The following is a 25,921-nucleotide window of genomic DNA, read 5'->3' as shown; positions in this document are numbered from 1 at the left end:
ATTAGCAGCTCTGCTTTTTTGTCCCTTGTATGGGGTAATTTCTAGACATAGTTTCAAGATGCATTTCCCAGAGTCCCCAGGTGAGATTTCAGTTACCCACAGTGCAAGTGGCTTGAAAAACACGAGCATGCTGGGTCGCTTCCGGATCTCAATTCCCTTCCCCACCAAGGGTTTCTTGGGACACCTCCCAGATCATTGAATGTGCTTGAATCCTAGTCTCAGGACATAATTCCAGAATGATCCAAACCAGAACATAAATCTGTTCTTGACTTTCCTGACCCTCTTCCCGGGGGTGGGGTGTGTGTGTGTGTAAATAATCCACCTCTTGCACAGCGCCCTAATTAACCTGACATCATCTTTAAACCCTGCTTGGCAATCCCTAACACATCATAATTTCCACTCAGGGTTTAACAATGATGGGGGCAGGGCAGAAGCTGGAAATACAACTACTTCCTTAAGATCACCCAACCTGTGGATGGTTATCCCAAAATGCTTCACTGTTGGAGCAGACGGTGTGGGTTCCTGACAGGCGCAGTAAATCTACATGTCACTACAGGGAAGGCTGCGGTGCTCATGGGGGAAGAACACCATGGTGCTGGTTATATTTCTGTGGCTATGATGAAGTATCCTAACAAAAGCAACCCAGTCGAGAAAGGGTTTGACTCACCGTGGCAGCTTACAGTCTACTGCAATGGGAAGCCACAGCAGCAGGAGCTTAAGGAAGCTGGTCATAATGTATCTGTAGCCAAGAGGCAGAGAGGAATGAATGTATGTACTCAGCTCAATTCCTCCTTTTTATACATTCCAGAACCCAAGCAGAGGGAATGGTTCCACCCACAACAGGCAGGCCTTCCCACATCAATTAACGTGATCAAGATAACCCTCGTGGATGTTCTCAGAAGCTAACCTTAATCTATACAGCCAACCAGAGATATGCCCAGAGGCTTCTTTACCTCATGGGTGATTCTTGATCCTGTCAGTTGGCAGTTGAGATTAACCAGCACAGCCAAGGTGTACAATGTCAGCACAGAGCATCTGGCAAACAATCTAGCTCCGGAGAAGCTGTTGCCCTGTATTGGGGAACAGGTGAGCATTTGTTCACCAAGGAGGACCTCACTGAAATCAGAGACGCGCTGCCGGTCATTCTGGTGCCAGCCGTTGTTCACAATGATGTCATTGCCCGGGTGAAGTCACTGTCCCAGCCCGGAACATTCTTCCAGCCTTCCAGGCCTCGCCACTAACATCTCCAGTGGCACAACTGAAATTCGGAGTGATATGCAGCTAATAGAGACAGAGTAGGAACCAGTGAAGCCAAGCTGGCAAATACCCCTTCTTTTCCTCTGAGCTGATCACACAGCAGGTACCAGCGGATAAACAATGACAACATCTACAACCAGAAAGTGCTGGCCATCAAAGAGGAAACTGCATACTTGCTTCCTGGAGGCTGTCCATGATCCTGACTGTTTTCACATCAGCCGCCTGACAACTTCCTCGGTGTCACATTCTACCCGAGGGTACCAGGGGGTTCTGTGAAGGCCGAGTACATCTTCCAACCTAGTGGAAAAGTCAAAGCCTTCTTAGCTGACCCATCTGCATTGGTGACTGCTGTCCCTGTAACCTCACTGCTACCACTGATGTTCTTGCTACATCTGCTCTGCAGCCTCAAATCCTACTGAAGCCAGGGAAGCTTTGAGGGAGTCAAATAAGGACAGAGGATCTGGTCAGTCTCTTGGACTGACCACCAAAATGAAACTAAGCCAGCTTTATTTGACAAACATGGAGACCTGCACACAGGCGGGATCTGAGCATACCCCAACAGGAGAGACCCTGACTCCCAGCATTCTCCAGACGTGAATGTCATCTGGGTAATTTCCCAACCAGCACTGGGAGCCGGCTTGGATCCAAGATAGGCTCTACTGAATGTCTGTAATCTATGCACCTTGAGTGCAAAAATAATTGGAAGACACCTTTCCTGATCATTAATTCTTTACAGCCAACTCAGAGCCCTTGGGGCAATGTCTGATTGTTTGCAGTTACTGCCAGCCTGGCCCTGAATTCAGAACAGGGAGCTTGGCTCTCCCCTTACCCTCTTCATATACTTCTTCTCCTGGTGCCCTCCCTGACCTCTTCCCACAGCCCCAGAGGGGCCAAAGAGAACTGCTTGTGCAAATTAGAAGAGGTAAGAAATGGCCTTCTGTGCAGAGAAACTAAGGTTTAAAGGCCATTGAGTTAAACAATCAAGGAAGAGAGAGAATTGACTCATGCTTCTCTCTAGAAAGTACTTCTCATCATGTGTGCTCTTTAACCGTGGTCTCCATAAATGCCTGCACCACCTTTCACAGTGAGTCTTATTATTAAGCCCAGAGGACAGATCAAGGACACAATGAGTAGATTTGGACTCCAGAGCAAGTGTCTTTCAATAGCCATGTGTTGCTATCTTCCTTCAGTAAATATTTTCTGTTATATCTACACAGGCACCAGACGAGAATAAAAAGTGAGAGGCATTTCCTTCCCATCCCAACCCACCAAAGAGAGAAAGAGAGAGAAAAAAAAACCTTCCCCGGTCCGTCATTCTTACTAGCCCATCAGTACAAGCTTTCGTTAACATCTGCTCATTGCCCAGGGTGGGAGATAATTCAAGGGCGCTCCATCCCTAGAGCTCCCTGCCCAATTTGCAGGCGGGTCTACCTGAGAGTTTCCTGTGCTCAGCAACTGCCTACTGCTTTTGTAACCTTGGGAAAGGGCTGCAGAGAGTGAGAACTAGAAAGACAGGATGGTGCAGACGGTGTCAGACAGAGCACGACGTGGCTGCCTCCTGCCCTAGTTAGCTTTAATTGTCACTTGACACAGCCTAGAGCCGTCTAGGAAGGGAGTCTCCGTTGAGGGAGTCTCCGTTGAGGGACTGATATGTCTGTGAGGGGTTGTCTTAATGGTTAGTAGATGTGGAAGGGCCCAGCCTGCTATGGGAAGTACTCTTCCCTGAGCAGGTGGTCCTGGACTGTATAAGCACCGAGCCAGGCATGAGCCTGCAAGCCGGCTAGCAAGCAGCATCTTCCGTAGCTCCCGCTGTGTACTTCCTTGACTGTGCAGTGGGCTCCTTGATCTGAAATAATGTTGTGGGGCCAGAGACTGGACCGGTGGGTAGGAAGGCTTGCTGTCAAGCCTGATGACCTGAGTTCCGTGTCTGGGGCCCACATGGTGGAAGGGGAGAACCGACTCCTGAGAGTTGTCTTCTGACCTACACACACACAAAGAAACAGTGTTGCGTGAGAAGGCAAGCAAGCCTGCCCTTGAGTTCCTCTCTTGATTTCCCTCAGTGAAGGACTGTAACTCATATGGTGCAATCAACCCTTTCCTTCTCTAAGCCACCTTTGGTTGGAGTGTTCTCATTTCTCTCATGCCTTCATGTAAGTGACCAACAAGAGTTTCTTCTTCCGCCTCTCTGTCAGCGTGCTACCCCTGCACCTGAACAACAATCCTGAGTGTCTATTACCCACAAGTAGCTGCTTCTAACCCTGTCACCTAATCAGCTACAACCTTAAAATGAGGCTTCTGGGCTACCGTCAGCTACTCTGGGGGCATCTTGATCCCTGTTGGGATCAAGGGAAGAGTTTGCCACCAGCCACTACCTATGCTGATTAGTGGCCCAGAGAAGTGGACAGAATGGCTACAGCAGCTACAGTCATACCATATGCGTGTAGGAGAGTTGAGGTCTGAGGGTCACATCAGAGATGTGACGGTAGCCAAGGTGACAAGTGGACTTGAAATCATCCTTGGAGGACAATGGAAAACAAGAAAGGACATTTAAAAGAGGGTCTGAGTGCTGACCGCAAACTATCTGGAAGATTGTTTGTGGGAAACAGAGTATTTATTTGTACAGCTTTGGGCACACTGACAGAGGTAAGAATTGGAGACAGTGGTTTATTTACATAAAGAATTAACTCACAGACAATGAAAAATGGCCAGAAATGAATTTCCAAGTAATGGCATGAAATCCTCGGGGCAATATGAGCTCTGACAACTAGATTTCAAGTTCAGAACTTCCAAACTTACCTTGAAACCCTTGTCATTCCTCCGCCACTGCAATCACTATTACAGCCACCTGGTGGCGACAAAGGCACATTCTCAGAGTCAGCCTACGGTTCTAACTGGAATACAAAACAAACCAAATGATTGGGTCAAATAAATTGACATTGGTGATCAGACACCATAAACAACCTTCCCGCCCCCCGGTAAGATTTGGTCCCCGGACAACCCAAAGGGCTCCATCACAAATAATCGGATACTTCTGTACATTCGTTTTTTGTTTTCTTTTCTTTTCTTTCCAGTCCTACTCTGTGTGCAGCTGCCTGAAACTCACTGTGTAGTCCCGGCTGGTCTCGAACTTCTGGTGACCCTGACTCTCTCAGCCTCCAAGGAGCTGGGATCATAGGCACGAGCCAACACATCCAGACGGCAATTTCTCTTGAGCTTATACTTTTTTTAAGTTTTCCATTAAAACACACACACGCACACAAAATAATGTAAAATGCTCAAAGCATAAGACATCAAGTAACGAATGTCCGTGAGCTGAACTTGTGTAATCGGCACTCAGCTCGTTCAACCTGGACCAGGACCCCAGGAGCCCTGTTGGCCTCTTCTGGCCCCTCCTCCGCCACCTCCAGCACCTTGGATCAGTCCTGCAGTTTCTCGTTTGTGCATCTGTGGAGTTAACACTGTGGGGGGTGGGAGGGACGGGGCTGTCTCCTCTCTGCCTTCCTTATACGATCTGCGTCATTGTGGCTCAGCCTTCCTGCTGTGTGGTGGTGACTATTCCACACTCCAATCCTCCACTCTACAGGGGCGCGGGGGGTTGGGGACAGGGTTAGAAGGCTGCATCTCCGTGGTTTTTACCCACCATGCTGTATTCCCTTGCAAACTTGTGAACGCATTTCTGTCGAGTGTGGAACGGCTCGGTCGTGGAATGGCCACTTCCAAATTAAAGCAGCTTTTTCCAAAGTGACTGTAAAAATTTACCCTCTCAGAAATGTCTGGGTGTTCCCTGGCTTCCTCGACAAACCTGAATTTTCTATTCATATGCATTTTGGCGGAAGGGAAAGGGGAGGAGAGAGGGCATTCCTTCAAACCCTTACCCCTCCTCCCTCCTGGGCGGTGAGTCTGAGCAGCACCAACAGTGATCACAGGCACAAGTTGGAAAATCCCCTCCCACGCACACATCCCAATGGACCCATGGACATGTGACGCTCCTCTGCAGATTTTCAATGCGGGTCCACACTGGAAAAGCCTACAGCCGCCTCTGGGCGGAGAAAGGCACCAAACCAAGGGGTCCAGAGCCAGCGGCCAATGCTACAAGCTAGCTGAAGGGGTGAGGCAGTGTGAAGTACAAACTGAGACGCCCCGAATATCTGAACTGAAAAGGTATTAAGTTTGAAAAACAATAAAAAAAGAAGGAAAGCCGGGTATTTTTTAAAAAATCGCTGAAAAGATAATTCACTTGAAAATAGGAAAGTAAAGTCCTTAGGAATAGAGTTGAAAAAAAAATATTTTCTGTATTATTAATAAAGGAAGACACAGTGACACGGGGCATCTGTATTCCGTTTGAGTTTGTTTCTATTAACATACAAATACTTTTTTCAGTTACAATTACAGTTTTGTGCATCCTCTTTGGAAGGGATCAGATGGGACAAACTTGAAGAGGAGACTGAATAATGGATTGGTGGATTGGAGACCATAGAACAGAGGTTGGAGAATTATCTGAATCAAAATATGGAACCTTCAGAGGAATCTCACCTGGAACTTACAATAACATCAAATGAGGTAGTTCCTGATGAGAGAATTCTTCAAAGGCTTAAAGAATTAAAATTGAAGTCCACAGAGATGGTAGATTTAAAAAAAAAAAAGGCCTCAGTTATAAACCAACACATCAGACTGGATGTAATATTTATATTGTCAAGGATCAGGGATCAATTACTAGGTGAAGGTCTGTATTCTGAGTTGAGAGTACAGATTATGTTTGATGCTATCTTAGGTCAATGTCATATGTGTTTCATTTTGTAGGGTGTGTAAACATATGTACACATGTTGATGCATCATACTATTGATACATATTCAGAATTCCAATGGGCTTTTACCTTGACTTCTGAGAAGGGTGATTCTGAGGTTGCACATTTATTGGAAGTGGTGGCCATCTTAGAAATGCCTTTACAGATGGAAGCTAATGATGCTTCAACATATGTATTCACTATGTATATGAATACATATGCTTCAACATATGTATACAACAACGTTTTGGACAATGTGGCGTAGAAAATGTTAGATATAACTTACAATCCTGTAGGTCAAGCAATTGTGGAGAGATCTAACAAGAATGTAAGAGAGGTGCTGATAGAACAGAAGAGGGATGAGGAATATCCCAGAGATATAGTAAATGGTGCTTTGTTGAATTTTTTAAAAGTCAATGAGGTAGGTAGTGCAGCTGTTAAAAATCACTGGGTTTTAGAAAAGACTGCTAAATTAGATTAACCTATAGAAGTACTAATTCCAGAATGGAAAAAAGGAGGTATGTTGGATTGGGAAGGAAATTTTGCATTTGTTCCAACAGGAAAATATCTTTCATCCAAATTGTTGAAAATCAGATTTGACAAGGGGAGACCCCCTGAAGTTCTTAGCTGCAGACAGGAAGAGGGAGGTCAGCAGGACCAACAAGGCAGGTACTGTATATGATGATCCTTCCATGGCAACAGCTCTAAGAGGCTGAGACTTAAATGTCTATGCATAGCCAATAAATCTTCTTGGCTACAGAGTCCTCATGACTTTTTAGTACATGCCATTCTTTCATGTGACATGGATGAAGATTCATATTGCAGTTTGGTTATACAGTTCAAACTAGCTTATAAAGAAAAACAGGTGTCTTTCACCTGCTCAAACAAAGAGCAGAGAATCCATATTTAATTAATCTGTGCACCTTGTACATTCCATACATATGTAATTGCAGAACTGTATCTGACTTGTGAGGGTTTATATGTTTACAGAATAAAAGGACCAAACACCAATAGAATGGAGATGGCCTTGACAAGACTCATCCTCCAGGATGCTGAGATGCTGAAACACATTTATTCCAGCATCCTGCTTGATCCAGCCTCAGATTGCTTCAGTTGTTGTTTCATCAAAGCTTGCTTCCAGGACAGCTTCAAAAAAGCTGCTGATCCCAATTGGTCCAACCTTTCAGACTGTTCCAAACAGGACACCAGTTAAGCCTGCATTTTCACAGCATTTAGAGACTGGACAACAAATGTTACAGCAACGTTTTTAACCAATTTTCCAATTATCTTGGAATCCCCCTCCCCAACAAAAAAGGAATCAAATCATCAGGGAGTAATTCCAAGAGAGCAGCATCCATTCCCTTAAGTTAAGGTGGGTAGGTTTTGGTCATTCTATTGGGTGATGGATGCTTGTCATTAAAAGGAGTTGGTTACAAGTTATTAAGAAGGTCTTGATCAGGGAGAAGACAAGATATAGAAGCTTACACACAAGGACTTCTTTTCTTTTCCCTATCCTTTCTTAGATAAGGGAAAAGCAGTGGAGAAGAAAAGGGGGAAATATAGGAATATCATATAGGAATAATAGGATAAAAGGGTAGATTTTTAAATCTACTCTTAAAGCAAAGAACATCTTATAAGTCAATAATCTAACATTGCTCCGATATTACAGAGAAATTTTGGGGACTGTCCAGGCAGCCAGCTGTCTGTTGATTTTATAGTATCAGAAACTGCTTTCCTGCACTTCCTGGCTCAGGTTATATTTATACTGTCTCAAATCTCTCATGGGTTAAACACTAGATGGCTATAGTCTTACAATAAAGCTTAAATTGTTTAGGATTTAAGAAAATGTCTTATATCCAAAAAAAGTTTTTAAACTGGTAATGCAAGTAAGGATAAAAAATGATGTAGGTACAGAACTCTGAAAACACCAAGATAGGATAGATAGTAGAGTACTTTCTCTTAAGTTAACAAATAGAAATGGACTGGACATTATGAATGTAATTCTTACCTGATAGATTTCATAATTGTTTCATAATTGTTCTTGTTGTATATAGGTTATTATATAAGAAAAAGAGCCTTTATTAGACTAAAAAGAGGAGTTGTAGAAAGGATATCTTGTGTATTGCCTGGATGTGTTGCCTGTCAATTTAAAAAGAACCTATGGCCTATAGGAAAGGGTATAATAGAAGGTGGGACATCTGGCAGCCAAAAAGGATTCTGGATAGAGCCAAACACATGAGATTCACCCAGGAAGATGTGAGGAGGACAGATGCATGGTACCTGAGCAGAGGTAAACAGACATGTGGCAGAATGTAATTAGTGTAAATGGGCTATTTTAAGTTACAAGCTAGTCAGAGAAGACTAGCTATATGGCCTAGGTATTTGTATTGAGTCTTATGGGTCATTATTCTGGAATCTTGGGGCCAGGAGGAAAACAAAACAAAACAAAACACAACCCTACTACAGAGCCAATGTCACCACCAGGGTCCACATAGAGGCTGGAAGGTAACTGGCTCAGAGAGAGACATGTGGTATTAGAAGCAGGGATTGGAGTCCAAGTGACAAATGTGATCCCACCAAGTTAATGGCTTGTGACAGAAGGAACCGCAAGCACAAGAATGCAAATAACCTCTAGACACTGGAGAAGGCAAAAGGAATAGAGTCTGCCTCTAGAAGAGAAGGTCTTACTGTCTCCTTTGTTTTTGCCAGGAAACCAGTACAGACTTCTGAGCTTCATGAGTGAAGATAACACATTTGTAATGCTTCAAGCTGATATGTTGCTACAGCAGCCTTAAAAAGCAGACACAGTAAAAGGGGAAAGATTTCTACAGTCTGAAGAGACAGGTGGTGGTGGTGGTGGCAGCGGCAGCGCACGCCTTTACTTCCAGCACTCGGGAGGCAGAGGCAGGTGGATCTCTGAGTTTGAGGTCACCCTGGTCTACAGAGCTAGCTCCAAGCCAGCCAGGGCTACATAGTGAAACCCTGTCTTGGCAGGAATAGGGGGGTATAAAGGAGTTGAGGGCTGCGGGTAGGGCTTGGTGGAAGAGCATTTGTCTCATATACAAAAAAAAAAAAAAGCCCTGGATTCGGGTCCCCAGTATCACACAAACTGTATACAAAAACCAATCAGAACATGTGCAGCTCGTCCTCCTTGGAGTTTTCATCTACCTTGTAACACCTCACAGACGTGTCTATGTAGTCCTCCACACTTTCCCATGCAGCACTGACAGAGTCTATCTACAAGTTCATACTGCAAGCATGTTGCCAGGTATGGGCTTGGGTCATGTAGGTCCAGATTTGTGTGTTTGGTATGACAAAAACTGTATGCTTGCACTGTAACCATTAAATGCCCTCGGCATATCACTCAGGTAATGTCAGATATTTAACTAGTTCATCATACGTCTGCTTTAGGCATGACAACCTTGATGTCTAGTAACATCTTATACTCCAGTTAATCCTTAACCGAACAAACATAAGGGAGGCAGGTGCAGCCCTCTCACGTCAGAACCTGGTCTTACGGGGGCAATTCTGTCCCTCAGCAGCATCTGTTACTATCTGAAGGCTTGAGTCTTTGTGTTTTTTTCCCTCACACTGGAGTGGGAGTATGCTGCTGGCACTGCATGGGCAGAGCTCAGGGAGGCTGCTCAAAGTCCCATAACTCAAAGCACAGCCCACGACAAAAGAAATAAAATAAGATGATCTGGCCCAAATGCCAGCAGTGTGGAGGCTGAGGAACTCTTGTACAGAGGTTTTGAATTTTTTATTTTATCTGGGGATATTTGTTTGTTTGTTTGCGTGAGACAGAGTTTCAGTGTGTAGTCCTCGATGACCTGGAACTATGTAGACCAGGCTGGCCTTGAAATCACAGAAATCCCCCTGCTTCTGTCTTCCAAGTGCTGGAGCACATTTGAAGATTTTTTTTTTAATATTTATTTTTATCTAAGAGTGTGTGTGTGTGTGTGTGTGTGTGTGTGTATGTGTGTGTGTGTGTAGAGTTATGTACCTTTGTATGCAGAGGCCAGAAGCAATGGATCCCCCTGGAGCTAGAGTTATAGGCAATGTGAGACATTTGACTTTCATTCTAAAAATGGAGCCCAAGTGTTCTGCAAGAACAGAATGCACTCTCAACCGTTGAACCATATCCCCAGCACCTTGCTAAGTAGACTGATCCTTTTGCTAGGAAGTCTGATCCTTCTGGCATTACAGGTGTGCAGCACCACACCTGGTTCAGATGTTTTTAAACTAGGGTTTGGAATGGCTTAGGAACGCGTACCCAAAGCTCCCAGTCAGGCAAACTTCAGAGGCCTACCTAACTGACGATTCCTCTTCACTCTATCACAGACACCTTCCAGGTCGGAACTGTATGTCCAGAGCAGCTCCTGCTACAGTCACTCCGTCCCACACGAACACTCTAGAGTGGCTGTGTTAGTTGGGATTCCACACAGCAAAACAATCAAAAGGGGTCGGAGGTGGACCTGTAGGAACCTGCTCTCATTATAAGACCCTGCTCTCCTCATTATGGAGGCTCTGATGGTCCATATTAGGGCATCCAAAGGCTGCAGATACAGGAAACCCAGTAAAGAATCTCTACCCAACTCTGATTTTCATTTGGGCATTTTTGGTTTTGTGTATGTGCGCAAAAGTGTACATGTGAGTTCACTGTGTACATGTGCATCAAGTGTGGATGCCAAAGGTCACCTCAGGTGCCATTATTCAGGAAGGGATCAAACTCAGCTTCTCAAGCTCGCACAGTAAGCACCTTCCCAATGGACTCTTCCGTTCCCTGTTGTTTTTAAAGATAATGTCTCACCCTGTAGCCAAATCTAGAACCCAAAGCAATCCTCCTACCTCAGCTCCCAAGGTCCTTTCAGACATCAGCAGCCATACCTGGCTTGTCTGTCTTCTCCCTCCCCCAACCCACTGAAAGAGAAATAATAAACTCTCATGTTGCACGCTTGCCAGCTTTACATTTCACCTTATGCTGTTCTTCCAAAGTACAAGTTAGGTCGGCAACAAGCCTCCCCACAGTGCTGTTGATGTAATGAGTAGAAAGGGAACTACGTAGAAGAGGGGAACAGAATATGTTAATAGGATGAATGGCGAATAATTAGTGTGGAAGCCGTATATGTAATAAATATATTATGTGTTTATACCTATTTGTGTCTATATTTGCTATAACAGTAATTTTAAAATGTTATCACGTTTAGTTACTTATTGAGGGCATTGACAAGCACGTGGAGGTCGGAGGACAACTTGCAAGAATCGTGTTCTTTTCTTTCCTTCTACCGTGTGGGTCTCTAGAATCAAACTCGGGTCCTTGGGCTTGGCAACAAGCATCTTTACCTGCCTCAGTCATCTCAGCAGCCCACAAATAAATATTAACAATTTTTTTTAAATTGACAATTTGATAAGAGAAAAGTGTTATGTGCTGAATTCATTCCATGTTGCACGAATTTTTTTTCAAAGCCCATATTGTTTATACGACTAACTTTAAGGACGACCTGTTCGCTACAATCTACATTTCCGGTCTGCCCCGAGAGGACAGAACCGCCTCTTGCCAGTCTTGGGTGCTCTGCGGCAGAACACACGTTCCTCGAGTGCAGGTGGACAGCCTTTTCTCCCAGCTTCCGTCACACCCCACTCAGCTTTCAGTTTCCTTTCCTTCCTAGCCACTCCTCTGCCATACTGAAGCAAATTCCTGAGTCCCCCCGCAAGGCATGCTCCTTGCTAAGTCAATTAAGCTTACTCCTGGGGGTGGGAGGGTTGTTCTGTTTATCTGGCTCTAGAGCGTTCGGCGTCACCTCCAAGAACGCCTACGTGTGTATTGCTGCTCCGTAAACGCCGTGCCTTCCGAGACAACCAGGTTAAGGGTCGGATGGGCAGGAAAGGGGCTCGCGGCTCCTGGAGGACCGCCAGACTGGACTCGGCTCTCCGAGCATCCGCCTGTTGGGTGCGTGGGGCCCTGTCGCGCTCCCTTTGTGAGCAGCCGCGGCGAGCGCGGGATTCGGAGCTGTCAGAGCACAGGGAAGGATGTCACCGGGACGCGGCGCGGCACCTCCCGCGAGGGTCACTGCGCCCTCGGGGCCAGGTCGCAGGCCGCCGGGAAGCTAAGCCTCCGAAGACTCCGAAGAACACGCTCCCACCGAAACCGGCGGGAGCCAACCGCTGCAGGCTAGGTGCACCCTCTTTTCTGAGCCAATCAGAGACCGAGACGGCCCAGACTGACAGCCCTGAGGACCAATGAGAAATAGGACTCGTTCTCGGGCGCCTGGGGCGCGAGGCCGTCTTATTAAAAAAGCACTGGTCCAAGGGGCCCGGTCTCGGCCGTGCGCGGAGACGGGTGCCGGGCGCCAGGGAGCACAGACGGGAGCGACCCCAGCTTGCAGCGAGCGCCGCACGCGCCGCAGCCCCCCGCGGCCTCTCCGGGGCGGTCCGCGGCGCGGGGAGGAAACGTGCTGCGCGCCGACGTCACGCGCCGCGCCCCGCCCCCGGACGCTTATAGCGCAGGCCGGCGCGCGCGCGCACCATTGTGTGGCTGACTCGGCCGCCGCTGCGGTGTGAGGCGCGTGTTCGGGCTCCCGCCGTCCCCGCACCCGCACCGCAGCCCTGCCCCGCAGCCCGCCGCGCCGCCGCCAGCCTCCGGGGGACCGCCCGCCACGGCCATGCCGCGCGTCTACATAGGACGCCTGAGCTACAACGTCCGCGAGAAGGACATCCAGCGCTTTTTCAGCGGCTACGGCCGCCTCCTCGAAATCGACCTCAAGAATGGGTGAGTCGGGGTCCGGGCGACCGCGCCCCGCGGCGGAGGGAGCCCGCCAGGCCCGGGGTCGGCCCAAGGCCGCGGCGCCGCGTGGCAGGGCCTCCAAAATGGCGGCGGCGCCTCGAGCGCGCGCGGGGGAGGCCGCGGGAGCGCGCGGCGCCGGCTAACGACACGCCCGCCGGCGCGCGGCCCGCGCTCCGCCCCTCCGCAGGTACGGTTTCGTGGAGTTCGAGGACTCCCGCGACGCGGACGACGCCGTTTACGAGCTGAACAGCAAGGAGCTGTGCGGCGAGCGCGTGATCGTAGAGCACGCCCGGGGCCCGCGCCGCGACCGCGATGGCTACAGCTACGGAAGCCGCAGTGAGTCCTACCCCCGCGCGCTCCGCGTCCTAGGTACCTGGGGGGAGGCGGGGGGGGGGCAGTCACCCGGGCGGGTAGGGTGGGACCTCCCCAGCCCGGGCAGGCGCGGAGACCGGGGTTAGTCGGCTCTGGGTGTTCCTGGGCCCCTCTGCCTCCACGCATGCCCGGGTAGCCGTGGGACACCGGAGCGCGGGGAACGGGTCGGGTGGCCGGTTGGCTTAAGTTTGGAAGGGGTGGCTTCAGTTGGCCCTCGTTGGCACTGACACGGCTTCTGCCAACGCTGAAAGCGAGGGTTGGTTGTATTTGTAGTCTTACCCCTTGCTTACCTGTCAGTGCTTTAGCTAGCATTGAGGAAGTTTGAAGGAAGGCAGGGGCGGAGGTGGGGCAGGGGGCGGGGAAAGGGAGGAGCTTGAAGTATAAGTCTTAGGAAGATGGGAGATCCGGCGGGGGCCAAAGAAAATGTCGTTTTAAACTAAGTAATGTGGTATAATACCACAACATAAATCTAAATAAGCTTTATGCTGTATTTGGACTAGTTGGGGCATGTGACTGGGAGGGGGTTGGGGGATTTTGGTTATATGAAATGTTTAATGTTGAAATTGTTGCATGTTGAATTCAAACTTTTTAACAAGTCCTTGATGTTTCAATTTGAAAGTGACCAATGGGGCTGAGGCTGTGTCCACTGAGGCTAAGATGACTGCCTTTCCTGATTGGCCTTGGCTTTTCCATACATTGTGTGACCCTTGCCCTATGACCCTTTGGCTGACCTTACCGGAAGCCATGACGACAGCAGCCTTTTGCCATTAGACGCAGGGTGATGGTGAGGATTCCAAGGGTTAGACAAAACTGGTTAATCTGAACTAGGTGACTGTTACCTTGCGTGTTTTGTGGCCAAACCACCACCAAAAACCTCACACTGTGATGTAAGTACTTAGTGTAACTAGTAAAAATTTTTGTAAAATGTAGAAATGCATGTAATCAGTTAAGTTTTATATTTTACAATGTTCTGTAAAATAAAACTTAGCGAGGTAAATTGAATAAAGGAGCAGTCACTCTCTAACAGATTGTAGGAGAGGGTTAGTTGGATTTAGTCTATTTGACTTGCCCTTAATTTAATTTGTGGCAAATCACAAATGTATTGAGGGTTTAGCGGTATAATAGCAAAGTCCTACTCCAGTAATAGACGTTGCTATGTTTGTACTAACTTTCAAAAACGTCATCCCTGTCATTGCAACGCATCTAATTACTTCCTCCATGTGATAAAGGTGGTGGAGGTGGATACAGCAGTCGGAGAACTTCAGGCAGAGACAAATACGGACCACCTGTTCGTACAGAATACAGGCTTATTGTAGAAAATCTGTCCAGTCGTTGCAGTTGGCAAGACTTAAAGGTATGTACCTGGGGTTTAAATTGACAGATGGCAGTTATTTTCCTTAAGAGTTAGTGCTACATGGTCTTGCTTTAGATTTCTGGGGCTTATCAGTCTTACTGTTTTTAGGATTTCATGCGGCAAGCAGGAGAGGTGACATATGCAGATGCTCACAAAGAACGCACAAATGAGGGTGTAATTGAATTTAGATCCTACTCTGACATGAAGCGTGCTTTGGATAAACTGGATGGCACAGAAATAAATGGCAGAAATATTAGGCTTATTGAAGATAAGCCACGAACAAGCCATAGGCGCTCTTACTCTGGAAGTAGATCCAGGTAACATGAGGGGCTGGGGGTAGCTTGTAGTTTTCAGTTGTTGCCTAATTGTACTTACAGCTTGGTTATAGTAAGCAGATACTCCAACCATAGCTGAGTAGTTCAAACACATTCCTGAAGAGATTCAGATGTCAATGTCTATTGTTTTTAGATCACGGTCTAGAAGAAGATCACGGAGTAGGAGTCGCAGGAGCAGCCGCAGTAGATCTCGAAGCATCTCAAAAAGTCGCTCCAGGTAAATAATGTGGTAGTGGGACTCTTAGTTCTTAATTTTACCTCTTGGTGGAGTACATGGGTTTTCTGACAAGATACTGAAAGAAATCTGACTTTTTTTGTACAGATCTAGGTCGCGGAGCAAAGGTCGATCCCGGTCCCGCTCGAAAGGCAGGAAGTCCAGATCAAAGAGCAAATCTAAGCCCAAGTCTGATCGGGGTTCCCATTCACACTCAAGAAGCAGATCTAAGGATGAGTATGGGAAGTCCCGAAGTAGGTCACGTTCTCGGTCCCCCAAAGAAAATGGAAAAGGAGATATAAAGTCAAAATCCAGATCCCGGAGCCAGTCTCGATCCCATTCACCTCTGCCTGCTCCACCCTCAAAGGCTCGTTCTGTGTCCCCTCCGCCAAAAAGAGCTTCAAGGTCCCGTTCTAGATCTCGTTCAAGGTCCAGATCAAGTTCCAGAGATTAACCCTGAACTCTACGTTCTTTGCACACTATAATGGAACACTTTCCTACTTGCTTAGGCAGTTACTCTTCCAAGTTTGTACTTGGCCTCTTCCTCAAGAGGATTTCCTGAAAAGGGAACACAGGAATTTGATTTGTGGCCAAATTTAATGAGAAAAAGATGAGGTTCTAAAATGGTGGTATGAAGCCCCCTCCCTTCTTTGTAGAATTAAGATAATTTTGATTTTACAGCTTTTGAGCTAAAATAACTTTTGTAAAGATTAAGCTCATTTAGATTTTTTTAAAGTATTACAGCAGGATCTGCTGCAGGGTTTTGTTGTTTTGTTTGCTTATTTTTTAATTAACTGTTTTAAGCTTTGGATACTGCAGGCTTTAAAAGAGGGAAAACCCAAATTTTCAATTATGTTAGCTTTTTATAAAGCTTGAGTTATGTAAGATTTAAATAAAAGTTTGCTACCAAGATGATTGCCTTATTGAATAGGTCACTACTAAGGCCCTGTAAGTGTTGATACCTGCCATTTGTTGAGACAGTGTAAATTCTACTTAAGTGTAAAACAAGGCAAGCCACAGACCAGCAATAAATTATTCAGTTTGGATAACTTTATTTTGTGCTGTTAATCAAATCTACCAAAGTTTTTTTCTACCCCTTTAATAACTTGAGTTAATAGTAAAAGGGACTTTGTAGTTAATGCCACAAGATTTTTGTCTGAGTAGTAGGTTTTTAAATAAAAGAAACTAAAGGATTACAATTTGAGCTCAAGAAGTAGGTCCTAGTACTTGGGATCTTGTTTTCCTGTGTTCTGGAGGGGTCAGCGTGGTTAGTGTTAGCGTATGGTTTGGTGGTCCTTAATGTTTAAAAGAAAACAGAAGTAGCCTTTCTTTTATTAGAAATTTAGTTATCTTATTCAAAGTGGAAAAGCATGCGTGCTTCATTTTCTGCTAAAAGATGATTATATTTAACAGGTGCTTAGCAGACTTAATTTGGTTAAGTATTTGCTGGTTAAAATTCTTCCCAACAGTCAGTCCCCTTTTATCAGTGGGGCATTTGTGGTTGGTCTGAATAACAGTGACATGGATAAACTAAAATGCTTTGTGCTTTATAAGTAAGGCATTATGAATACTGTGGAAACCAAGTTAGAATAAATAGTGCAAACTTGTAGGAATAACTGAATTTGCAGTTTCCATACATCCAAAAGCCCAGTTAGTTGAGACTGCAATCAATAAGTGAATTACCTTAACAACCCTTTCATTGTTCAGACATTTTTAAAGTCATTTCATCCTAAATGCTTAACCTCATTCTTTATTCAAGGTGTAGATGGATTGGCTTAAGTTTAATACCTTCCTCAGCTGTCACTACATAACCTAGCAAAGGTTGGATTATAATAGATGATAGTCTTATAGGTTTGGTTTGTAGGACTAAATAATTAGAGGACATGCAATAAAACAAGGCTGAGTGGAAAAATGGAGATTCAAGGGCCTAGGTTAGGTGTCAGTACTGGGAATACTTGGGAACAGGGAAAGGGGGGGGTGTTTTCAAGAAATTTATGCTGTTAGAAAATCTTAAAAGACTAACTTTAAGAATATAGTGTCAAATAAAGCTGCTGCTTTAGTCATCTTTTCTTTGATGCTTTGTTTAGATGTTGATAAGAAATAGTTTTATTTTTCCAGTGTACATTTCAGAATTTAAAGAAAATTGTGTCTGGTTGTAGTTACTATTTTGCCTGTTCAATACCAGAAGTGATGGCTCTTTAAGAATTGGGTTTGACCAAAGTTCTCTTGTTTTCAGGGAAAACTAAAAGCTTTCTGAGCCACAGCCTTTTAAAGGGGAAAGGCTAACAGATTTGACTTTCAGTATGTAATGAATAGGTAAATACCAACACCCTTATAATTTTTCTAGTGGGGACAAAGGCCATTTTACTAAAAATCTACAGGTATTTCATACCTGTAGACCCTAGTTATTAAATGCACTAAACAAACTACTGCATTTAAAGCATTGGCCTTAGCAGAATTGACTGACAAAATGTTTAGTTCCTTACTGACAATTGAATTCAGTTCCCTGCCAACTAATGCGCAGAATCTTAGAATCCCATCCTGCACACATTGGTGGATGCCCTGGGTGGAGTATCAACAGCACCAACCGATAAAAGAGCACAAGAGAAGTGGGGAACATCTTGAGTCCCATTGGACATGATAGCGTTTCTTGATATGCCACAGTGCCTTTATGGCCAGTTTGAGTCCTGCCTACTTCAGCCTTTATGTTCCCACTCCTCCTGTTAACATTGCTTTCATCTTGAATATTCTTTTTTTCTACTTTGTTAACCTATTTTATGCTTTATCTCAATAAAATGCTTACCAAGGGAAAGACTTGTTCTGAATTTATTGTGTTGTCCCTTGGCACCAAATAGTTGGCAGGTGGGGCTTTTCTTTCTTTTTTTTTTTTTTTTTAATTGGAGTTAACCATTGGCTAGCCATTGATAAGTAGTCATTTACCTCTAGAAAGCAGGAATTGGGGACTAACAGTAGATGGTTTGTCTTGTGTTACTAACTTATTCATGTGACTTTATTTAGTAACTATTCATGAACATGTCCATTTGTATCTGTGGTTAACATTTTCAACACAATTTCTCAAATTAGGAAGTTTCAAATACTTTGTAAAGCTTTTAACCTAATGTTTTTAATCCTGGACATTAGGGCACTTTAAGCTTTGCAAGGTTATCTTTCAGTACCATTGTGTTCACATTGCTTAATCTTGTCCTTCGAAACTTCGCCTGTGGTTGATCTGATTTCAGATACGTGGTTGGGGAACCTGTTATGGAGTTTGGCTTTCTTGTGTTTGCAGGATTAATCTGGGGCGTCGTAACATAGTAGCTCAGGTTGAGCACTTGGTGTTAGCATGTGCACAGCTGTGGATTCAGTCCTCATTGGCATGCAGCTCACAAGCTAACGGGCTGCTTGTAGTATGGTACACTCTTATTAAGTTTAGCATGGAAGACTGAGGCAGGAGATTGCTAGAAATTCGAGGCCAGCCAGTAATAGTTAGCAAGATGCCTTGTCTGAGGAAAACTACTTGAAGTATAAAATAATTTGAGTTCAATTACCAAGTAATTACCAAGTTCAATTACTATTCACGGTAATTTTTGTTCCTATTTTAGTTTGGTCTGTATAATCTCAACAACTATAGATAAGGATGACTGGACTTTTGGCCTTTAGGCAGTAATACTGGCGTTTACTATTACACCTGCCTTGTCCCTTTTGTAACCACTGCATTCAGGGCTGTCCTACAACTCAGCAGTCCTACCGCCTCAAGAGTCAAGAGTACTGAGATTATTATATTTTGACACAAACTAGTTTTATGGAGTTGTGGTTACACTCAGTTGAGTTCCTCTAATAGGTTATAATAAAATGTTATGGACCTGAGGGGCATTTAAGTGTTAGAGCACTTTCCTTGCCTGTGTGAAGCCATGGGTTTGATACCCAGCACTTCAAAATACAACTCTGCCATCACAGACCATTGCCACATGCTCCAGTCATTTCCTCATCAAGTTCCATTGGCCCCAATACCTGGGGCTGAGTGTGGTGGCACCTGCCTATAAGTTCAATGAAGTTTCATTGAGTCACACTCAGGCCAGGAATATTTACAGCTGTAGTATTGGCAGAGCACACACAAGCCCCTAGGTTCAGTACCTGACACTGCAAGAAGCTCGTTAAATGGAGCCACATCCAAATTTGAGGAAAGTGCTGCGTAACCAATAACAATCTGGCTGGTATGTATGTGATGCCAGACATTGCTTTCAGAAGTCCTCTCCTGCTATGAGTTCTGGAAATTGAACTCAAATTGATCAGAATTGGCAGCAAGAATTGACTGAGCCATCTCCTGGACTTGGTAGTATTCTGAAGAGGTATTGGATTCCCTTAGCAGTACACATTTCTTTCCCTCCCAAGTTACTGTTTGGTGACTACTGTGCTTTGACCCTTGAAAGGCATAAAAAACAAGCAATATAGTTGTCAGTGTAACTGAACGTTGGGATCATTGCCTAAGGCTTAAGTGGGGGCAAGGCTCAGCTTAGGAAGTTGGAGCTAACCAGAGTGTAAGAAAAAAAAATTCCAAAGTTTCCTAAATGAGGTCTTTATGTAATTGGACTGTTATGCTAAGTGGCAGGTCATATGTTCATATTTACTGCTAGTCCATGTGCAAACAAGATGGACAGGGAGAAGGAAAGTCTTGTTCATCTTCCCCTCAGTGGTTTATCTCTACTGATGTATACTTCACTGTGCTAGTTCCTGGACAAAATGGGAATTTTAAAATTAGATAAAAAGCAGGGCATGGTGGCACACACTTTTACCCCTAGCACTCCAGAGGCAGAGGCAGGTGGATATCTGAGTTAAGGCTAGCCTACTCTACAAAGTGAGTTTTAGGACAGCCAGGTCTCTACATAGCGAAACCCTGTCTCAAAAAATTTTTGAATGCCTGTTTTGTGGGAGGTATCATTGGAAAGGCAGATGAGCTCTGAGAATGCTTATGACCTCATATGAAGAGCCCAGGGCCGTTTCATTAGTAGCAGTGGGGCTTGAGATTGCAGGACTGGATGAAGTTAAGCTTGCATTGTCACCATGTCCTGTAGCTGAATGTTTGAGTCTACTCCACTTCATTACCTATCCTGAGTATGTGGAGCCTTGTCCTTTTTTATTTATTTTTTTTAATATTGTATATATGAGTGTCCTATCTGCATGTACACCTCCATGGCAGAAGAGGGCATCGGATCACATTATAGATATTTGTGAGCTATCATGTGGTTGCTAGGAATTGAACTCAGGACCTCTGGAAGAGCAGCCAGGTGCTTTTAAACATTGGGCCATCTCATCTCTTCAGCACCCCCTTGTACATTTTTAAAGGACCTGAGTACATACTGAAATTTTTGTTTCTTTTGGCCTTCTGTTCTTTCAGGTAGCCTGCACTACTAAGACATCCAGCTTAAATCCCAGGCTTCCATGCCCTGGGGGTTCAAAAAATGTGATGCAGCATCTTCATTCTGAGGGTGGTCTCCTGAGCCAAAATCTGGAGCTCTCCTTCCTTGTAAAAGCTGACAGGCCTTTGTTTAGAATTGAGCTCAAGCACTAGGTCGCAAAAGAATTGACCAAAATCCGAGTCCAAGAGATGGCTCAACATGTAAAAGCACATTGCCACCAAGTCTGACACAACCTAAGTTCAATCCTTGGTACTGGTCTGGTCTAATGGGAGAACTGCAAGCTGTCTTCTGGATATGTGAGCATATGTATGCTCACACAAAACAGACTGTTGTAAACATTATAAAAGTGGAGGAGCTTTTCCTGGTAAAGTTACTAACCCAGTCAGTTATTTGGCTGACTTCAAGAAATCAGGTAAAAACCAGTCCAATCCAAACAGGCCAGTCTCCCTCTGTCTTAATTGAAACAAAGAAAGCAATCTCAGAGCTAGAGAGATGGCTTAGCAGCTGAGAGCTGAGAGATGCCCTTCCAGAGGACCCAGGTTCAAGTCCCAGCATCCACATGCTACCTCACAATTTTAGCTCCAGTCCCCAGGGGCCCCTCTTGTGGCCTCCATGGGCCCCAGGCATATACAAGAACACAGACATAACATGTCTGAAGGTAGCCCCTTAACAATATGGTGCCTTGTTACGTTGCCCAGGGGAGCCCAGAGTCACCAGGTCTACAGGAATATGCCTTTGTGCCCTGATAGTCTCAAATTGTATTGGTGTCTCAGTCAGCGCAGGTGCTGTTCTTCCTACTTGACAGGTCTGCTAATGGTGTTTTGTCGCTTTTAATTCTACAAGTGAATGACTTGCCCAGGACCAATTTTGCATTAGTTTTCTAGCTTCAGTATGACTGCCAAGAGGGTAGGCCTAGGGAAATGGCACAGCAGGTAAAAGCTTTTGTTGCACAAGCATGGCATCAGGAGTTTGATCCTGGGACCCATGGTGGAAGAAAAGAACCGACTCCCAAAATTTTACTGACCTCCATTCATGAGCCGTGCACATGTATACATGCACTCGTGTCATATACACACAATACTTTTTCAAGGAAAGGATGAACATAGAGTTACCGTGCATATGATAAGAACTTAGGGATTTGATTCTGCATGGATGATTTGTCTCCACCAAGCACTGTGCATCCAAATGAAGAAAAATGATATCTGACCCCCAACCCAAATGTATTTTCCTAGAGCTGTGTAGTCTAGTGAGGGTAGTTGCCACAGTCCTGATTCCTGGTTCCCAAAGACCAGTAAGAGTCCTAAGAGTGGCTCAGATGAGCTTGTTACTCATACCTGCAATCCCAGCTACTTGGGAGGCAGAATTACATTAGTGAAACTGTTAATATGACATTTAAAGGGGAGGAGGTCTTGTGATGTGGCTTGGTCATAGAGAGCTTTGTGACTTTTGGGGGGCCGTGTCCTAAGTCCCTTCAGGATGCTGACAGCTTGAGGACTACTTCAGAAGGACAGTTCAGGGAAAGAACTATGCATCATCAAGCAGCCAGCCCCAGTCATACGTGGGGTAGTTCTGTGGAGTTACTGCTATCACCTCAGAAATCAATGAGTGGGCAATTAGGTTCTGGCATAAGATGACTAACCTTTGGGCTAACAGTTCCTGGAACTCAAGAAGCTTAGGAGAAAAGACTTAGAACAAGCCAGACGGAAAAGGAGGCAGTTGGAATGACTGCGCCCTCCAGCATGGGAAATGAAGGACAAATTCAGAGGAGCCCCCATTGTGAAGTGAGTGGTTTCCCGGTATAGCCCTAGCTGTCCTGGAACTTACTCTGTAGACCGGGCTGGCCTCAAACTCAGTGATATACCTGGTGCTATCTGAATGCTGGGATTAAAGGCATGCACCACCACTGCCTAGGCCAGTGTCTGGTTGTTAGACAGGACAGGACAATTCAGTTCCAAGTCCACAATACCTCCAGGGCTCTTGTCCAATCTACAGTCAAAGTGAATGATAAAACCCAAGACTGGCAGCTGGTCCCTGCCCTACCCCAAAAACTACCTCTAAGACAAGAGGAATGCCAGGGCCAACTTCCTTCCCCCTGTGCTGCTCCTGACGACTTCCTGTAACAGGATCAGTAAATTTACTTCCCATCCTTGTGTGTTTGCTTGCTTTTAGTTTATGTGTATGAATGTTCTGCTGAAATGTATGTAAGGTATTTATGTATGCATGCGCACCATGCCTTGTGACTTCAGAGGTGAGATGACATCAGATCCTTTGGAACTGAAGTTACAGATATTTGAGTACATACCTAAGCAAGAGCAACAAGAGCTCTAAACCACTGAGACACCTCTCCAAGTCCTGTGGTGTATCTTTATGCAGTCCTTTGGGGTATCTGTGTTGGAAGGGTTCCCAGTTTGCATAGTCTGTCTTGTCGGTGGAAGCAGATGTTTTCACACACAAAGGGCAAACAAAATCCTGCTATACTGAGATCCCTGGGCTACTGGATCAGTAAATTACACTCTGATAGAAACAGGAAGTATGGGCTGCTTCCAGAGAGCAGTTTCCTCCATACTTCTGTATGCCAGCACCATCTGGGCCCACTCTTGGGAAGGGAGTGGAATATGAAGCAAGTATTGGACTTTCTCACTCCTAAAAACAGGCTGGTCCTGTAAACTGAGCATAGGGCCAGAGCTGTCTATCACATCAGCTTGGAAGGGGTCCTCCATCCCTGAAGGTGTTAGAATGAACAAGTCAGGTATTAAAACCACTAGATACTTAAATGGAAAAAAAAAAAAAAAATAAGAGCTACTGAATTCTCTATGAGCTGTTTCTGGGCCCCACCTGCTCAAATTCGGTGCATCTGTTTGAATCACTAAAAGATGGATTTGTAATTGAGAAACCATGTGTTCAAATAGGTATACCACTAGCCATTTTGGAATCTTAAATTATCAAAGTGGATAGAGATTAAACTGAGAGGTGTGTGTGTGTTGGTGTGTATAAAGAGGCATTAATGGTTATGGCAACCTCCATCCTTTTTCTGACTAATCTTGTCTCTAAAAACACAAAATGGGATTAAAACCGTTGAGACAAGGCAGAACGCACGTAAAAAGTTAAAATCTACATAAATTTAAACTAAATCATAGCAATGGGGAGAATTTACCTTTTAAATAAACTATTTTTTCATCTGGACTAAGAGTCTGAAGATTTGGCTGATGGCTACCACCTAGGAGTCAGATAGACCTGTTCCCTTTTCTGCAAAATAAGGGAATAAAATTAATGTGTAAGAAGGAACTGAGGCAGGGAAGAGTTGACTTCTTTCACATAGTCAATCAGAAGACACTAGTACCCACTCTGCTAGGTACTGGGGATACTGAAAACTGGTGGGGTTTCTTCCACCTAGAGCGTGAGGTCGCTTAAACTTCTGAGTCAAGTCTCTGATATCGCCATGTCAGAGTAGGATAGGCACCAGTAAAAGTCTGGTAGAACCCAAACATCAGTTAAGGAAATGGAAGCCACAGAGGAACAATGATTTGCTCTAATCAACACAAAAGGAACCATTATCGAACTCTAAAATACGGCATGATAGTCTCCCAATGTTGAATGGAAGCCCAGGAGGTACAGTGATGTTCCAGGTCACATCATCAGCCAGTGGCCAAGGGTCACCCAGAAGCTGGCGCGGCTCGAGTTCTTCATGCCAGGCAAGCCCAAGGCAGCCGGGCTTCCTTGCTCTCGTCTGTGCGCGCTTTTCACATGTCCTAGGACAGTTTCCCGAAACTCCCGAAGTCCCCCTCTCCAAATGTGGAACCCGAGTGTCTGCAGGGGTGAGCCTTGCCTAGTACAGACCACTCAGCTGGAGGTCCTCAGGCTGGCTGCTTCTCCCGACTCCGTGATTCTGAGGATAGTCTTAGGATCCCCACCCACTTCTCCAGCACAGCCAGCGGGTTCCTGGGGAAAGAGGCATTTAAACCTGCACCCCCAGGGCTCCGACCGAAGTCAAAGACTGCCACCTGGGCGCCTGGCCGCGCAGACCCTCGGGCTAAGGAGCTCGGCGTCGCGCTCTGCAGGGAAGGGGTCCGCCTCCCCCCCTCGTGTGCGCAGGCGCGCGCCGCGCCGGGCTCCCACAGTGGCTGGGTGCGGGCGGCACCCGCTAGTCTTGCAGGTAAGCATGGTCGTGGGCTCCGGCTGGGTGCTCCCAGGACGTCACACCTTCGTCCCGGGAGGCACAGCGAGTGCTGGGTCCTGCGGGCGCCGCCCCAGGTCCTTCCCCAGCGCCGGTCGCACCGGCTGCGGGCTGGGTGGTGGGCTTCTCAGACCAGGGCCGGGCGTTGCAGGTGGGGACTGCGGGATGCCGGATGCCGGGCGAGCGAGCCCACGGGCGCTGCACTCTGCATCCAGAGCCGCGGGGAGGGCAGAGGCTCGGCCTGCCAGAGAGATGTAATCATTTAAGAGTTTTCGTTAATGAGAGGGTGTGGAGGGCGAGTTTGGGGTTTACATAGGCCATTTGGCAAACTTTCCGCCGCCATCGATTTTCAGTATTTTTTGGCAGAAAATATGATTTTAAAAAAATTGGCTATAAAGCGGGGGAAAATAAATCTTAAAAAATTCCGCCATTTTGGCATTTAAAAAAGTAACCCTTCTGCAGAGCGGATGGATCAGTGACCGCCCCGCCCGCAACAGTCTGCCTTAGTCCAGGGAGGCGGGTGGCGGGTGGCCGGTGGCGCTTCCACCCGCTGGCTGCAGCGGAGACGAGCTGGAAGACCTTCCAAGTTTGTTGTGTGCCCCCTAGCGCTAGCTCCTCTCTCTCCAGTGCTTACCACCAGGGCATTTATTGGGTGTTTGCTGTATACAGGGCCTCAAAGGACTCTGGGTAGAGTGTGTGTGTAAAGCTTGACAGCAAGAAGCAGCAGCATGGACACATTCAAAAATTATCTATTGAGCATCTGCTAAGTGCAACCGCTCTCGTTTTAAGTAGGATCCCCTGGAAACACAGATTAGGTAGAGAGAGTAGCCTTGTGAAACCAGCAAGCCTGGGCAGAGACGGTGAGATGCTGATCTAGTCTCAACAGAGGCCTCAGCCTGTGGAGCAGAAAGCCCTGAACCTGAGGTGGCCCTGCAGAGACACCTAAAATGAAGGTAAAGGCGTGGGGCCTTTCTAGCCCTCTATAAACTAATCATCCATGGCCAGGTAGAGAGACACTTGAGTGAGATACTTCCCCTGGCCAGTTCGGGTGTTCCAAGGCTCCACTCTTTTCCCTGCACTCCCTTCTCTGTCTTAGATACCATCTGTGCACACCGTCTTTCAAATCTGACCCCCTCTCCAACCCCCTCCTTTACCTTTAAACTACAAGCCTCACAAGAGCCCCTTGCCTTGGTGGCACCTGTGTCTCCAGAGCACAAAGCAGTGTTGACG

At 45.9% G+C, this 25,921-nt stretch overlaps 1 protein-coding gene across 1 annotated transcript; it reads left to right on the top strand.

Annotated features, from left to right (window-relative positions):
* The first annotated feature begins 12,561 nt into the window (after positions 1 to 12,561).
* On the top strand, positions 12,562 to 17,912 carry Srsf6 (serine and arginine rich splicing factor 6). The gene is made up of 6 exons (XM_021636307.2): positions 12,562 to 12,810; positions 13,013 to 13,161; positions 14,427 to 14,551; positions 14,660 to 14,868; positions 15,020 to 15,103; positions 15,209 to 17,912. The coding sequence occupies exons 1-6, from the start codon at positions 12,704 to 12,706 to the stop codon at positions 15,552 to 15,554; spliced, it is 1,020 nt and encodes a 339-aa protein (XP_021491982.1). The 5' UTR covers positions 12,562 to 12,703; the 3' UTR covers positions 15,555 to 17,912.
* Positions 17,913 to 25,921: the final 8,009 nt, after the last annotated feature.

Source organism: Meriones unguiculatus, chromosome 4 (genome assembly GCF_030254825.1).
Source record: "Meriones unguiculatus strain TT.TT164.6M chromosome 4, Bangor_MerUng_6.1, whole genome shotgun sequence".
Lineage (NCBI taxonomy): Eukaryota > Metazoa > Chordata > Mammalia > Rodentia > Muridae > Meriones > Meriones unguiculatus.
The sequence above is the reverse complement of the archived record's forward strand: the minus strand, read 5'-3'. Positions and strand labels throughout refer to the sequence as shown.

What these genes read in the sequence shown, in the direction of transcription:
- Srsf6 (XM_021636307.2), top strand. Translation starts at nt 12,704, where the DNA reads ATGCCGCGCGTCTACATAGGACGCCTGAGCTACAACGTCCGCGAGAAG. An exon ending in GAAATCGACCTCAAGAATGG is followed by an intron (nt 12,811 to 13,012) that starts GTGAGTCGGGGT and finishes GCCCCTCCGCAG; the next exon opens with GTACGGTTTCGTGGAGTTCG. An exon ending in CTACAGCTACGGAAGCCGCA is followed by an intron (nt 13,162 to 14,426) that starts GTGAGTCCTACC and finishes CATGTGATAAAG; the next exon opens with GTGGTGGAGGTGGATACAGC.